The sequence below is a fragment of the Gobius niger genome (assembly GCF_951799975.1).
Source record: "Gobius niger genome assembly, chromosome: 6".
NCBI lineage: Eukaryota > Metazoa > Chordata > Actinopteri > Gobiiformes > Gobiidae > Gobius > Gobius niger.
In genome coordinates this window covers 32,411,515-32,427,739 of record NC_136857.1, presented here as the reverse complement: position 1 = coordinate 32,427,739, position 16,225 = coordinate 32,411,515, and the positions used below count along the sequence as shown (strand labels likewise).

The 16,225-nt window shown below is 42.6% G+C and overlaps 1 protein-coding gene across 1 annotated transcript; it reads left to right on the top strand.

Moving 5' to 3' along the window:
- The first annotated feature begins 594 nt into the window (after nucleotides 1–594).
- On the top strand, nucleotides 595–15,231 carry efhd2 (EF-hand domain family, member D2). Its single transcript, XM_079558546.1, has 4 exons — nucleotides 595–1,200; nucleotides 8,219–8,366; nucleotides 12,030–12,164; nucleotides 14,946–15,231. The coding sequence occupies exons 1-4, from the start codon at nucleotides 905–907 to the stop codon at nucleotides 15,075–15,077; spliced, it is 711 nt and encodes a 236-aa protein (XP_079414672.1). The 5' UTR covers nucleotides 595–904; the 3' UTR covers nucleotides 15,078–15,231.
- The last annotated feature ends 994 nt before the right edge of the window (nucleotides 15,232–16,225 follow it).

Sequence of the window (16,225 nt, the reverse complement as noted above, 5' to 3'; positions counted from 1 at the left end):
AGCTCTGTCCCAGGTGTCCCAGTTTCTTCACCAGTGCCACACTGAAAGCAATGTGTCAACATTATGACTATCGGCTCTGTGTGCACCAATCACAAAGTTTCCATAACAACTGAACCATTAAAAAGCTCAAATGTCCTTCACTTCAATTAGCGCTTGTGCTTCAGCTAAAAGGTCCCGGGTTCGAGTCCCACCTGGTCAGCGTCTGCATGTTCTCCCGTGTCTGTGTAGCTTTCCTCCGGTTTCTCCTACAACTCAACAGGCCAGAATGAACGAGAGTTAGTGATGGTTGGAGGTGGTCGGAGGGACCGATGGTGCAGATTGGTGGTCTCGCTTCCGTCAGTCTGCCCCAGGGCAGCTGAGTGTGGTGTGAATGACTAATGACTCTAGTGTGGCGCTTTGAGAAACTTGGTAACATGAGCCTGGAAAGCACAATACCAAAGCCATTATTTATTTGTCATTAATTAATCTGTGATTTTGACAAACTGTTTAACTGCCTCGTCACACAAATTCCCGCTTTTGTCCTAGTTTTTGAGGACATGCCTGACTTCCTCCTCAGGGGCGGGACTCACAGCGGAGGATCTGCAGCTTTGAAGAGTCAACACAAGAGAAACGAGGCGCGCCCATCATTACAGTCTGACGGTTTTACGCACTCAAGTAGCCACTATCCAGCGGGTGGCGGTAACGTTGCGCTAATCCACTCGTTTCGCCTCAAAAGCCCCAAAGAAGAGTCCTCCTTACGCGCTGCCACAGCCCTTCACAAGGAGGAAGAGGAAGCAATGCGCTCTTATCGGGGCTGAACTTGCCTTTCCCCGTGCGCTCTTGGTTTAGTGGTTTAGCCTCTCTCTCTCTCTCCACAAATCACGGCATAACCAGGCGACTTTACCCGCTTTTTCAGTCATAGACCATGGCCTCGGACGAACTCTCCTCCAAGCTGAACAAGCGGCTGCTCATCGAGGACGGGGCGGCGGAACCGGTGGCCGTGGAGCTGGCGCATCCGCACGGGGGGGGCGACGACGGCGACTCGGAGGACAAGCCCGTGTCCGACAGCGCGGACTCTGAGCTGGGCGCCAAGCTGCAGCGGCGCGGGGAGCTGAACGAGGGCCGCGGAGAGGTGCACATGAGCAAAGTGTGCAACCCCTACACGGAGTTCAAGGAGTTCTCCCGCAAGCAGATCAAGGACATGGAGAAGATGTTCAAGACGTGAGTGTCCCCCCCCTCCCTCTTCCCGACTGACTACCGTAGGGTTTAGCCTAGTCCTGGTGACAGGATCTGCTCCTGTCCGGCCCAGGTTCCTGTCCTAATTCATACTTTGTTTAGTATTGATTCAGACTTGTAGCTCCAGGGCCGTTGACAGACCTTCTGGGGCCCGGGGCAAGACGCTTTTGCATTGGGGCCCCACACAATATAGAGGATTGCTGCTGCTGCTGCTGTGTGTGTATGGTAAACAAACAGCCAAATCATCCAAGCGAGTGGTGCTGTTTATTTAAAGAGACTATAAGGAGTTTAAAAATGTTCAAATGAAGTATTTTCCTCCCTCTACATGTTCCAGCCATGCCATAACCTCCTCCTCCTCCTCCTCCAACAACTGCCTCTAAAATCCTGCACTGTCACTCCAAAAGGTGCTACTTCAGTCCAAAATGCCGTCATGCACCAGCTTAATATAAAAGCTGCAGTTACGTGTATGACCTGAGGTGGCAGTAGTGAGTACAAAATGACCAAAATCTGCGTTATGGATAGAAGCATTTTTATGTATTTGATACATTCATGTTGCCCACCGAAGGCCTCATACTTGGTGATATTATATTATTTATTGGTTATATCTCCCCTTGGGCCAGTTTTTTTTTTGTGAGGTGGCCCAGGGGTGGCACGAGGACCAGGGTTTTGGCGCACTTTTTATCACTTGCTCTCTCTTTTTAATTTTTTAATTTTTATTTTTATTATTATGATGTTCAACATACAGTCTGAGGAATACTAAATTAGTGTTCAAGTTATTTTACAGGTTTAGGTGTAATTTAATTAGTAATATGTTATGTGCTGCATCAAAATGATAATAATAATGATCGTGATAATGACAATAACAAGCAGGCAAAAGCAGCACTACAAGGTTTGGAACAATGTTTCATATTTCTGTGGTGAAATCTCCTTACTGGACCAACCGGCCCTGGCCACCCCCTAGAAACGCCCCTGCCCTGGGCGGTTCAAATCGGATCTTCATTTTGAAAAAAGCCAGATCTTATTCAAGAATCAGCAAAAACCGCAGCAGGCAACACAAATGAAAGAGAATGCTTTGCTCTAAAAGTATTTGTTGTAGTAGTAGTTGTAGTCTCAACATACACATTTGTAGGTTAAATATCTGAAGGGTAAATATCAGTTCCATTGTAATTTGTGGATGATTTAAATGAATAATTATGTCTGTCATTGAACTGGCCTTGGATGATGCCTAGTTCAGTCCAGTCCCGGGTCATATTCTGGTGTGGACGTTCTTCAGTCCTGGGTGAATGTGCTCTTGAGGATGACAGTGCCTGACATACTTTGAACTGATGCACTCAGCGTTTTTACAAGACCGGACTCGCGGAGAATTCACTTGTGGAGAGAGGACCTGTGGAGGAATGCTGAACGCTGCTACAACCTGTACGTGGTGTGGGCCTTACATAGTGCAGTAGTGATACTTTTAACACTGAGAGTCCACACTATGCTCAATAGGGTTCAGCATCGAATGTTATGAATTCAACGTTACTGGCTTTTGGGGGTGACATTGTCCATAGACTAATGTTAGCTAAAAACTAGGGCTGCCCTATATCACCAGTTTTTATTTGTATAGTGCTTTACAACAGCACCTGCTGAAGTGCAGTACTAAAAAAAAGATCAAGATCGTGAAAATATACAAGTGGTTCTGGTAGGTTGGATGGAGCGTATGCGTAACCATGGCGATAGTTCCATTTTCAGAGAAGATTTATCAGAAACCCTAAAAAAGTGTGATCCTGGAGCGTCCTCGAGGTTCCCGGGATGTAACCACCCATACAGCTGCTGGCTCACTATGATTGTATATTATGATTATTTTTTCCCTTCTAAAAGTTCCTTTCAAAGGTGCACTATGCAACTTGTTATGTAAAAAAAAGTTATTAGTGCATATTTGACCTTTCAGTGACCCACCGGCTGGATGGATGGTTCGCATGGCGCCTTTGCATTCCATCCCGGTGGCTTCAGGCTTTTTCGGTTTTCAGAATGGAATGTATATGTAACCATGGATACAGTTCATCAGCAGCGTCCTAAAGGCCATCAGGATGGTAAGTAAAGGCGCTATGCTAACCACCCAAGCATCCACTGGGTCACTGAAACAACAAATACGTATTAGTGCAACTTTTTAACATAAAAAGTTGCATAGTGCACCTTTAACTGTCCAAAACAGTTCTAAACAGGTGGCTTTTCAGTTTAAATGAGGGCGTTTCAGTGATGACGGAGCGTACCAGAGTTGGGCAGCTAAAGGCCCCCCACTGTTCACCCCACTCCAGCAGGTGTCCTGTAGACACCAGCGTACTACTGCTTCTGTCAGTCTACCCCAGGGCAGCTGTGGCTACAACAGTAGCTTACCACCACGAGTGTAGCGTGAACGATAATGACTACAGTGTAACACTTTGAGAAACTTGGTAATACAGGCTTGTAAAGCGAAATACAAGTGTTATTCTTATTATTACTGGGCTTTCTGTGTAGAGTTGACATGTTCTCCCCGTGCTCCAGAGTCCCCCACCACTAAAAACATGTACAATAGTTTATGATGATATGTGAGTGAATGGAGGTCATTGCGTTCTGTCGGTCTTCCTCAAAGGGCAGCCCTGGCTACACACGTTGCTTACCACCACCGTGCGTGGCGTATTGAAAACGTCTCATGTAAAACTATACAAATTGTATATTCAGTACAAATTGAAATGAACCCTGAGCCAGTGCAGTGATGTGACACCCACATGGAGGTAACTGGAGGAGTCATGTGAGCTAATGAAGACGTGCACAGGCTTTTCCAAGTCGTTCAGCTGAAGGAAAGGTTTTACACAAACACAAATGCAGAGGAACTTCCAAACCATGCAAAGGTTCAGTGTGAGTCATGATATTCCACATTTTGTTTAGTTTGTATTTCACAGTCCAATATTTCTATATTTTTGATGTAACGCAATTTGATGAAAAAACAAATGACTCATTTTTGTCTGAGTTTAATGGAAACATGTACTGTAACAGTTACTTGATAACTGTTAAAAGATAATATATCGCAGTTTTTCCTCATATTGTACTTTCTAATCTTGTACCTCTGCTTTAGTGTGTTTTACAACTGAAAATAGTGCATGTATGTGGGAGGTGAGTAGAAATGATTCAGCCCTACAATCTGAGCATGTTGACCCTGGGAGTTCAGCACTTTAGATAAAGCTAAGCGATAGCTGCCATATATGAGCTACATATAAGAAGTAGGTGAGGCACGTTCTGTGTTTCGTGATGAGAATGAGTCCAGGCAGGGCTGCAAAGTTAATGCCAGTCAAAACGTCAGGAAGCACTACATTCTCACACTGTTAAAAGCACAGAAAGTGAGTTTAGTGTAATTACTTGTAACGTTATTTGTGTAATGTTCCACTTTTCGTCCGTCTAATACAGGAAACCACATGAGCTCACTCTAAATGCAGGGCCTGATCTGATCTGAGTGGGCAACTTCCTGTTAGCGCGAGTGTTGCACAACCAATGGCAGATCAGCAAATCATGAAAGCCAAGACTTTAAAACTACACTGTGCAACGTTTGGCCAAGCTTATATACAAGCTTTTATTTCATCAGAAATGTTTGATGTTTTTACTGGTTATAAAAAAAAAGCCTGTGTCTTTACTATGGGGCTCACCTCTCAGACCCAGGGTTGCAAAAGGGTGGGAAATTCATGATAAATTTCCCCAAATTTTCCGTAAACTTTCAATGGAAACATTAGCCTGGAAGTTAAAACATTAGAAACAATGAAATAAACATTTTTTTGTTGAATAAACCATTTGTGAAGTATTAGTTACCCATTATGTATGTTTTTGAACCACAAAACATGCGTTTGGAGTAATGTCACACCCACTCTGACTCATACCTTTCCTAAACCTAGGCTGTGTCTGAAACCATCAAATTACAGCCTCTAAGCACTAACACTAGCAACTAATCCTTAACCTTTCATGGGGTTGACTGTTAGATCTCTATGCAGTTAGTGAACTAGACCTTCAGAGCTATTTTGCACAATTCGACCGTCCTTACCCAGGGGAAGGGGAAGTGACATCACCAACAGCTGTTTTTCTTCTTTAAAGTTATTGGCAGGCCAAACAAAAGTGCATGTCGCCCCCTACTGTACAGTGTCCAACAACAACATAGTGTCCAAACAAAGACATTTAAGGAGTAAAAAAAAATCCAAATGATCCATACATTTCCCTTTAGTGTTATTTTATCTCAACAACTGTTTCATAAAGCTACAGCAGCAAATGATCCATGTGGCTTAAAGCAGTACTAAGATAGATAGATGATACTTTATTGATCTCACAGATGGAGAAATTGCATTCGATGAGAGAGCATCCGGCAGCAGCACCCATTCAGTGCGCACCACTCTTTTTTTTTTCTTTGGTGAAAGATCGTTGTGTCGCGGCCGCCATCTTCACTGTTTTGGTCACAGGAGGAGCACTGGTTGATGGGAAATCCATAGACGATGACCACGGCGGTGGAGCTCTTGCGCTTGGCCACGATGTTCTTGGCCACACAGGTGTAGTTGGCCGTGTCGGACAGACGCGCCTGCTTGATGATCAGGTTGTGTCCACAGTGATGTAGAAGTTCCTGTCCTCGGCCGGGTCGATGATCTCGTTGTCCTTCAGCCACTCCACCCGCATGACCTTGGAGGATGGAGAAACTGTAGCTGCCCTCTGTCTCCTCTGATCATCTGAAACGGTGCACCGCCTCCTGGGCTTGTCCCCGCCTCAGAGCGTGGTGTCCTGCACTGGTCAGCTCCACCTCGTCCTTCCTCTTCCTCCTGCACAGCTCCCTCCACAGTCTATCGCCATCTCCTCGTTGGTCCCTTTTGTTGTTTCCTGTAGCTCCTTTTGTGACGCCTCCTCCGTGCTGCAGGTGTGGGGGCTCTTGGTGCCTCTTCACTGTTCAGTGTCTCAGAAGAATCGTGTTTACCTTAATAAATCCTTTCCGTAGTCCCTGTGGGGGTAATACAAGTGTTTATGGGATGATTGGAGGGTCTTTCATCTCCCCCTGGTGTCTCTGGCCAGAAAACCATGTTTGCAACTTGACTGCCACCGGTCCAGAGAAAGCAATACACACATGTAATCACGAAGAAGAAGCTAACATGCTAACGGGCAAAGCTAACTGCGGGCTAACGTCACTTTAAACAGTATTTACAGCCAAATTCGAGTGAAAAAAAATATTTCCTTTGTGTAATTGGATGCACAGTAACCCTCTCTCCCTTCGCCTTTTCTGTCAGCGTAGTATTTACTCTCCAAGACAATTAATAAGTAAAAAAATTGTAACTTGCTACTACACATGCAGTTGCGCTTATGGCCTCTAGGGGGAAGAGTTACTTAGTACTGCTTTAAGTTTCTACTAAATGAAAACAAAAGCAAAAACTGTCTTCATTTAGTCCGTTTACTGAGACCTCTCTTTAACACACTGACATGTGACTGAGCTGTGGAGACGACAACATGGCTTTTGTCACTTTTATAAAGTTTGGCTTGTGCAGAATCTTTTTATTATTATTATTATTATTATTTGTATTATTTAATGTGCTCCTATCAATCAACAGTGGTTGCGCATGAATCACTCGATGGTGGGTCCAAGGGGGGTGGGAGGATTACACATATCTCCTAATCACCAGTTAGTTAGCATCAGAGGTCCCTATGCTAAAGTGGCTATGATAGTTAGCATTGAGGCTCCTTTCCCCAACTCCTTTCTAACTGACAGACCATCTCGGAAGCTTCTTATCATGGTGGACGCTGACGCACATCCGGTTTGGCGATAGACCTCTTACCAATTTACTGGTTTCGGACGCAGCACTAAAGTCTACTTAAAGGGACTAGATGCAAGTTGGCCATTTTATACTCACTACTGCCACCTCAGGTCATACGTGTAACTGCACCTTCTATATAAAGCTCCTGCATGAGGCACTACAGACTCGAAGTAACACGTTTCTGAGTGACAGTGCAGGATTTTAGAGGCAGTTGTGGTTAACAGCTCCTTCTACACATTAGGACTGGAACATTTAGGGGGAGGAAAATACTTCATTTGAACATTTTAAGTGGGACACGCAGCAAAGCTTAATGATTTAGTTTTATCACATTGGGATTTGTTAAATTCACCTGTCTCTAACTCCGATCATGCCATTGTGTTCCCAAACGGTCTCCCATCCAAGAACCGACCAGGCCCTTCCTGCTTAGCTTCAGATCTGACGGGATCGGGCAAAGCAAATTTGATTTATTTGGTCTGGACAGTGCATGTATTTATTGATTGTGTTGTATGCACTGTTTTATTGGGCCTGTACAGGCACTTCCTCTGCAAGTGAAGTTCCTAACGGATAAATAAAGTGAATTTGAAACACTGCACTCTTCAAACCTGCTGCTTAGATGTGGCTAAAATGATTTTCTTCCACTTTTCATCTCTCCTGTGATAGATTTCTAACAATCAAATCAGATTCTCAAAATGTCAGAGATTGAACATTTCCATAATTTTGCGACCCTACTCAGACCTGGCTCACTAACTCACTGGATATAAGAACAATAGGAGCACACTTTGTATTGGTTTGATTAGTTCATTTTAGTTTATTCTGGAATATTCCGCAGTGGGGCTTTACTGGTCTATATTTGTTTCTGTCTAACAAGCTGCAGTGGTCAAAATTGTGATTGTGGTTTCATTATTTTTAGTAAATCTGCAGACCAGTATTTTTATATATTATATATTTTTATATTTTTATTTATATATTTATTTGAGCGGGACAGAACAAGAGGCTTTGTTACAAATAATCAATGCCGTATAGCTAACAGCTAATTCACAGACCTGGTCCTGAAGACATAAAATTCTTATTACTTCAGAATCAGAAGTATGGAAAGTAGTTTCAGTACTTCTGATTCTGAAGTAATAAGATCAAGTACTTTAGGCACCACTGATACATGGAACAAAACCTTTCTCCAGGTCTCTTTTTGACTGTTTTCGTGCCTGTGTTGCCAGATACGACACGGGTAAAGACAACTTTATCGACCTGATGGAGCTGAAGCTGATGATGGAGAAGCTGGAGGCTCCTCAGACTCACCTGGGCCTGAAGAACATGATCAAGGAGGTGGACGAGGACCTGGACAACAAGCTCAACTTCAGAGAGGTGAGGAGGAGGTGTGGGGAAAGTGGAGGAGCGGGCACCAAGGCACTTTGAGTAATCTTTGAATCTTCCGGTGCAAATATCCAAACATGTGTGAATGGTTCAGAACACTTATGAGGGAATAACACTGTCATTTGGTTAAAACAAAATCTGTTTTGGGATTATTGTTTTTTTAAATTTTGGATTCGATAACATTTTTTCATATTCAAAACCATTGAATATATGTTTTTGCTATTGTGATTGATAAACAAAGCAAAGAGACACTATTGACCTACAGGAACAGGATGCAATCTACTTCCATATCATTTACAGACGAGCATTCTGCTTTGTGCAGGTATTATGTGTGTATATATATAATTAGTATAAAGTGGAGTTTTGAACTACAAATAAGCTCTTAAAGCAAAGTTATTCACATAATTCATTTATCAAATGAAGATCAAGCCCTCGTTAGAATTCATTAATGAATGTACAGACCCACACAAAAAATAAAACTCCATTCCCTGCCTTTAAAGTGGAGAGAGTGAAATTTGAAAGTAGTTCTGCTCCGGATTGGACCTGACAGGCCAGTTCACAAGAAAGCTCGTCTGATTGGTCAAAGTGATGGCACTGGGGATTCTGATTAATGTCTGAGATCAGCAAAGAGAGGGACTTTAGAAAAAGAAACATCAGGCCTCATCCATGGACATCTTCCTAAAAAACGTCTTAAAATCCGAACTTACAAAGGCCGTGTCAGGAAGCTGATCCGGAAAACCGTGTGTGTGTGTGTGTGCGTGTGGACTAATTAGCATACGTCACCGCCTCTTTCACAAAAGGGTTTTCCTTCTCTTCTCGCGGGTCAGTCCCTTAAAGGAACAGACGCGTTTTTCCATACTGAGATATGTTCTTTCTGAGCTTAGACGAGTTGCTCTCTGCTATCTGGTCTCTGTGCCCGTGGAAGAACGTGGAAGAACGTGGGCGTTTCTAGCTTCGCCCCGTTTGGAGCTATAGAAATACATTAGGAGAGGCCAAATGCTAACAACATCTTTGGTCGGTTTGCGTGACTGAGGGCACACACAAAGACCAGACAGGTACGCATCAACTCGTCTAAGCTCAGGTAAGAACATATCTCAGCATGTAAAAACGGTGGCCTGTTCCTTTAAATTAGTGCGGCGGCAGTGTGATGTTCTGTCCATGTAGCTTAACAAGGAGAGCGCCACGATTTGTCAACTCGAGGTTGAAAGATCGAGGCCGACGTTCGTCTTTATCAAATAATGTTATCGCAGTGCCATTTATAAGCAGTGGCATAAACAAGTTTGAGCAGTAATACATTGGTACTTTACTTGCCATTAATAAGACTAAGTATTTCCAACTTATTTCTGAATAAACAGGGTATCTGTAATTTATTATAATTATATTTACATGTTTTCTGGAATTAATTACCACAAGATTTAATATGTACAAATAAATATGAGCAAATTTTGGTTTCCATCAGGAGCAGGATTGTGAACAGAACTGTAGACTTTTCCTGACTTTTCCTGTTTTTACAGAGGAACGCTTTCAGCTTTTGTGAATGCCAAAAACCTTAGTAAGAAGGCGCTAAGAACAAACTTGTGCGTACTAACGTGTCATGAATGAGGCCCATTATTGTCAAATATTACTTTTAGGGCTCTGTTGTACGTTGTGATACTGGTGCAGTGGACACAGTGAAAGAGGATGTGGGGACAGGAATAGCAGTAGTGGAGCCTTTGAGAGTTTGTTCTACTTGACTGTTTCCACTTTGACCTTTGAGAGCTCCATCCGGCCAAGCACCCAGATATTACAGCAGCCCCATCAGCCTGCTTCCGGACCTCCTCCATGTGTTCTGTAAGGAGTGAGACCATCTGGGGCGGCTCCGCAGAGGGTCGAGGGTTGCCTTCGGAGCTGAACACTCAGTGTGGGGGATGCAGCCTGCAGAGATGCAGTACATGAAATATGTGAAGTGAAACATTCAATATGGCTGTGTTTGTCAGTGTTGTGAATGAGGCGCTTGTTGCCGTCAATAATCCGAATGATCCTGAACAAGAGCCTGTCCACAGAGCTGGAGGGGACGACTCCTGTTGGCCCACCGTGTTAAAGGATCTGTATCCTGCTATTTTAGCCATCCCAAAGTAAAGTATAGGCATTTATTAGATATATTGTACCTCTACCACTATGGAGTACTATTTTTTGTCAGAAATATAAGTATTTTCTGGGGGTATTTTGCAAACCCAGAAGACAAGACGCTTCGATTCAGTTAACTCCGCCCCCTCTCTCCGAGCGGATCTGACCATGCATTATTAGCAGTAAAATAAATAATAAATATCACAGCAATAGTTACTTCACAATACAGTTATAAGGAGTTGACATCTGCAACACAGCTTGATAAATGGCTAACACACAAGCTAACACACAAGCTAACACACAAGCTAACACACAAGCTAACACACAAGCTAACACACAAGCTAACACACACGCTAACACACACGCTAACACACACGCTAAAACACACGCTAACACACACGCTAACACGTGTTTTGACTCACCACCGCTCTGTCCTGGCCTCTCAATCACATTGGGGACTCGCGTTGGTTATAAAAGTTAATCCACTTTGAGAAGGTTCATCAAACATCCATCAGAGACAGTCACAGAAAAACACTATTTTGGTGATAGTCGCTGAATCCCGGAGAAACATTCCAACTTCTAGCGAGTGTCCTCTTCGTTAGGTAAGAATAAAGAACAGGCATGTCCAGAATAGTTTAGAAAGAGCTCCATCTTCACATTCTTCAGTGCAAACATGACATTTGTTCAGATGCTCAGGGGTGCGTTTGTTTTGTGTTTGTTTTCAGCCCTGACCTGGAAGCGCTTCCTTTTTAAAAAAAAAATTTTTAAGCTGTTTTATAAATTAAAATCAGGCAGTAAGGCATTACATTACAGGAGTTGTGCTCTTCCTGTTTGACACTATGACGTAAAAAACGTCAGTGTGTCACAACTCAGTGGTTCACCAGCAGAGGGCGGAGCAGCTGCTCAGAGAGCAGGATTCAGGAGGATTGCTGAGAACTGCGTGAATAAAGCCAGAAAACACTCTGAGGTGTTTCTGATAAGGAAGTAGCATAACAACATGGCTAAAAGCTCCAAAAAGTCGATTTAGCATGATATAGGACCTTTAAGTCCTGACTCCGGGACCAACAGGAGCTGCTACCTGATGTTCTCCGGGACTGTTTTAAGATACTAAAAAAAAGTACCATAGTGGTGTTACAGTTTTTCTTCAAACAAAGTTACCTGACGGTCCCAGCTCAAAGTGTATGAACATTATCATTCTGTCACTGTAAATACTAAGTTAAAGGGGCTGGATGCAAGTTAGCCATTTTATACTCACTACTGCCACCTCAGGTCACACGTGTAACTGCACCTTCTATATTAAGCTCGTGCATGACGGCACTTCAGACCCGAAGTGACACCTTTATGAGTGACATTGCAGGATTTTAGAGGCAGTTGTGGTGAACAGGTCTGAGCTCATTCTACACATTAGGACATGGCTGGAACATGTAGGGGGAAGAAAATACTTAATTTTATTTTTTTTAAACTCTGTATAGTCCCTTTTAAGTGTTCAGATACCAGTACCTTTTAAAGCATGCCATCAAACTCCTGTTGGATATGGTGTGTCCACAGTTCCTGCTGATCTTCAGGAAGGCCGCGGCGGGGGAGCTGGCCCAGGACAGTGGACTGGACATCCTCACTCGCCTGTCAGAGATCGACGTGTCTGCAGAGGGCGTCAAAGGAGCCAAGACCTTCTTTGAGGCGAAAGTAAGTTTATTAGTCAGAGCTCTGTGCTGAGATCTTTGTTCATGGGCCTTACGTTGTGGCAGTTTGTTCCGGCCCTGACAGTGCAGTCATTGATACTTGTATGCAGACACTTTAGATTAGTGGAGGTCAGAGAGGTCAGTGGCGCTCAGCCTACACTGGAAAAATGGCTTGAAATGTGCTTGAATTCAGACTAATACTGATTTTGAGAAGGCCCGGACTGTCTTGAAATAAGATTGCCAGTGGAACAAGCATTAATTTGCTTAAAATAAGACATTTTAAACTTGAAATGAGACAACAAAGTCTTGTATCGAATAAAATTAAAGTGTCAAAAGCGGGTAACGGGGGGAAAATGACATTTTTGCTGCGTTGGCCCAGGGACAGCATTTAAGCAAGTGACTTGGTTGTTTCTGCTCAAAGATTATTTTATTTTTTTTCCCCAATTTTTCAAATATCATTTTGCCAATTCTTTTCTCTAATTTTTGACCCGTTATATTACTAGTATTTTCCCCAATTTATTCCTTATTTTATCTTTCTTTTTTTGCCACAATTTCCAATTTTCCTAATTTTTCCCCAAATCATTCCCCATTTTTCACACAGCTCTTTCTTTCTTTATTTGACAGGGACATTGCAATTCATGTGGAAGTTAGTTTATCAGTTAAAAACTTTGGCACTGAACAAAAATAAATGTATGTGTAAAATAATTAAAATATACATATTATGTGCAAACTGAAACAATAAGGAAAAATAGGTTGTTTAGAGGTTACAAAATCTTGTGAAAAAACAAACAATTAAAACTTTATGTATGTATATGTGTCTGAAGAGCCTCCCGTAACAAAACAATGTCAAAATCAAGTGTTTTTTTCCTCAATGACCCGTTCATGACGATGCGACTTTATATGAATCTATTGCTGATCGTTGTGAGAAAATGAAAGCTTGTCTTCTGCACAGAAAACCAGTAAAAACTGTGTTGAGCAGGAGACACTTCTCTGAGGATGGGTCACATCGCTGTGTTTATTTACATGCACACGATCAGCTGTTGATCAGCTGGAGCGGCTCAGTGCTGAGGAGGGGGGGCTCGTGGTCATCCACGTGGTCAAACGAAACAGATTATGGGAAATATAGCTGGTGGAGAGAGCACAAGTCTGCTCTGATGCATCCTCGGTAAAACGGGCGGGGCAAGTTCTCACAGAGGATTTACCGCGGACTTGCGGAGAAGTGGACTGTGAATTGGAACAGGACTTTTCACAAGTACAGATTGAGAAACGGCCATGGTGAGGTATCTGGGCTTTGGGAAACAGCTTTAGTCTTGCTGACAGTCGAGACTTGTTACAAATGCAAAGTCTTCTTTGTAACAAGTGTCTCCCTGCCGCCCCGGGGTTACAACAACATGTAGCCTGTGGGAGTGTGATGACTTACCGTAAACCAGCTCAGATTCCAGGTCATTAGAAACATGAAAGGGAACAGCTCAGGGCTTGGAATACTTTCATGCCACTCCAGTGAAGTATCACACACTCACTGTTTTCCACCTCATTTGACCCATGTATCTTCATCATACTGATATTTTTACATTGTACATGGTTAAACCAGTCCTGCCGGCTGGATTAAACCAGTCTACAGCCGCCCAGAGAGCGCAGACAACAGACTGATCATTTAGTCTGGTCTATAATCCTGAGCATGAAGCTTCTAAACTGTAAAACTGACAGCAGGGGGCGCTGGTTCAAAGCGTTCCCGTTCAGTCAGTTCTTCAGAGAGAACTCATTTTAAAGACACAAATCAGCAGTTTCTAAGACTAAAAAACAGCAAAAGTAAAACATAAAAAATAGGACTCAAGAAAAATGAAAAGAAGAGACTAATATCATCCATCAACGTTCAAAGACAGTTTGAAATAGCCTCATGTCATTTAAATCCTCCGCTAAAGGAACAGCTTTGAGCTTTGTTCATGTGGAAGAAGCTCCATGAAGGACCTCACTTAAATGTAAATATGAAACATTATATATGCAAAGTTGACTAAATTTGTCTACAAATTTAATCGACTAAAATTTACATGCAATTTTAGTCGACTAAAACTAGACTAAAAGGATTTTCATCAAAACACTAACACTGAAGCTAAATTGAAATATGTACTGAAATATTTCATTGAAATATGAAAAAATAAATTTAATTGGTTTGACCCTGGTCCAGAAATTAACAACCCCCCAATCGAGTTTTGGAAATCCTCTTCAAAATGTTAAACTTTTCCTGGTTCAAGTTAAGGTTTAGGTTTAGTTATTGTCCCTGGAGGGAAAATGTAGCTAATGTAACTAATGACTTTCATATCTTTGTGTTTGAATAGTGTTAAAACCTGACGATGGGATTAATCTCAGGGATTCCTCAGGGCATTAACAAGCATTAAAACTCATTAAATGAATTGTGTCAAAATCAAGGCCTTAAAAGTCATTAAAAAGCACTAAATTGGATTCAAACTGGCATTAAGTCTCAATAGTTTGGAAAATGACATTGCTCAATATTTTTTTACTCCATAAGTTAATGGAGAATACCAAAATGATGGTCTAAAATATACTCAGTTGCAGTTTGGCTTGAATTTACCGAAGTTTTTAGTTCAAAAGTTTCCTGTTATGTCCATTTCTCTTTCCTCGATTTGATGAAATGTTTACGCATCATCAGGAATACATTTTCTGTGTTTGTGGCATTCAAATCGGACTTCAGTGTCATGTGACGTGTTGAGCCCTGGCTTTAGTCTGACACCAAATGCCCCCCCCCCCCCCCCCCTGTGTGTCCCAGGTGCAGGCCATCAGCGAGTCCAACCGCTTCGAGGCGGAGATCCGGCAGGAGCAGGAGTCCAAGAAGGTGCAGGCGGAGGAGCAGAAGCAGAGACGAGCCGCCTTCAAAGACCTGCAGTCGGCCTTCAAGTGACCTGAACAATCATGTTTCTGTGAATACGAGCTTTTTTTTTAACTCTTGTATTTTTCTACCGTCGGTACAATCACAAAGGAGTATTTTTATTATACTGTAGTATTCCACAAGGGCTACTAAAGAAAGGGAAGAGGCCGTCATTACCCAGTGTGAGCCAGTGCTCAGATTCAGAAGTGTTTGGCATTTCGTCCGAGAGCAAGGCTTCGTCAGTTAGAAACTTAACGGATTATTTTTCAGGAAAAAACTTCATCCTCAAAAAATGAACAATTCTAAAAAAAAAAATGTGTATCCAAATTGTCAAACAAATGAGCCTTGAATTTTAAATGCTAGCATCTGTTTTTTGTGCGCTTTTACACATTATAATACCTTTTTTCTAAAGGAATATATAAACAGGAAAACATCCAATAAATGTTTTCCATTTATGTCGGCAATCTGCAAAACTGAAGTTTTCCTGTTCACTTGCAGCTCCTCACTCTCATTAGTTTGATGGGCCTTTGGTAATTAGATGAGGCTAACCTTAAAGGGACTATACGGAGTTTAAAAATGTTAAAACTATCTATTTTCTTCCCCCTACATGTTCCAGCCATGTCCTGATGTGTAGAATGAGCTCAGACCTGCCTCTAAAATCCTGCACTGTCACTCAGAAAGGTGTTACTTCGTCATGCACGAGCTTAATATTGAAGCTGCAGTTACACGTATGACCTGAGGTGGCAGTAGTGAGTATAAAATGACTAACAAGCATCTAGCCCCTTTAAATGGACAGTGTACTGATTCTGCAGCAGAGGCTCAAGGACGAGCATGCCTGGCTCAAACTGTGAACTGTCTCACACTGGGGAGTGACTTGGGGGGGGGGCTTTGTTTTTTTTTCTGAGCACTTTTGAAACCGATCCAAAGGCACATGTGCGCACGAGTGTTTTATCACGCCATTCCAGTGTGAGCCGTTAAATTTGTGAACAATCTTAGTGTAGAAATATCTGATTGCAATTGTCTGACGAGTATTAGAGGTCAACCGATATATCGGGCGGTCAATACATCGGGCCGATATTTGGGGATTTTACAATATCAGCTATCGGCCAATCTAGCACCGAAAAAAGGCGGTATCTCCGGGACCGAAAGTGGTGGAGACTTCATTTTTTGCTTGGAAAGAG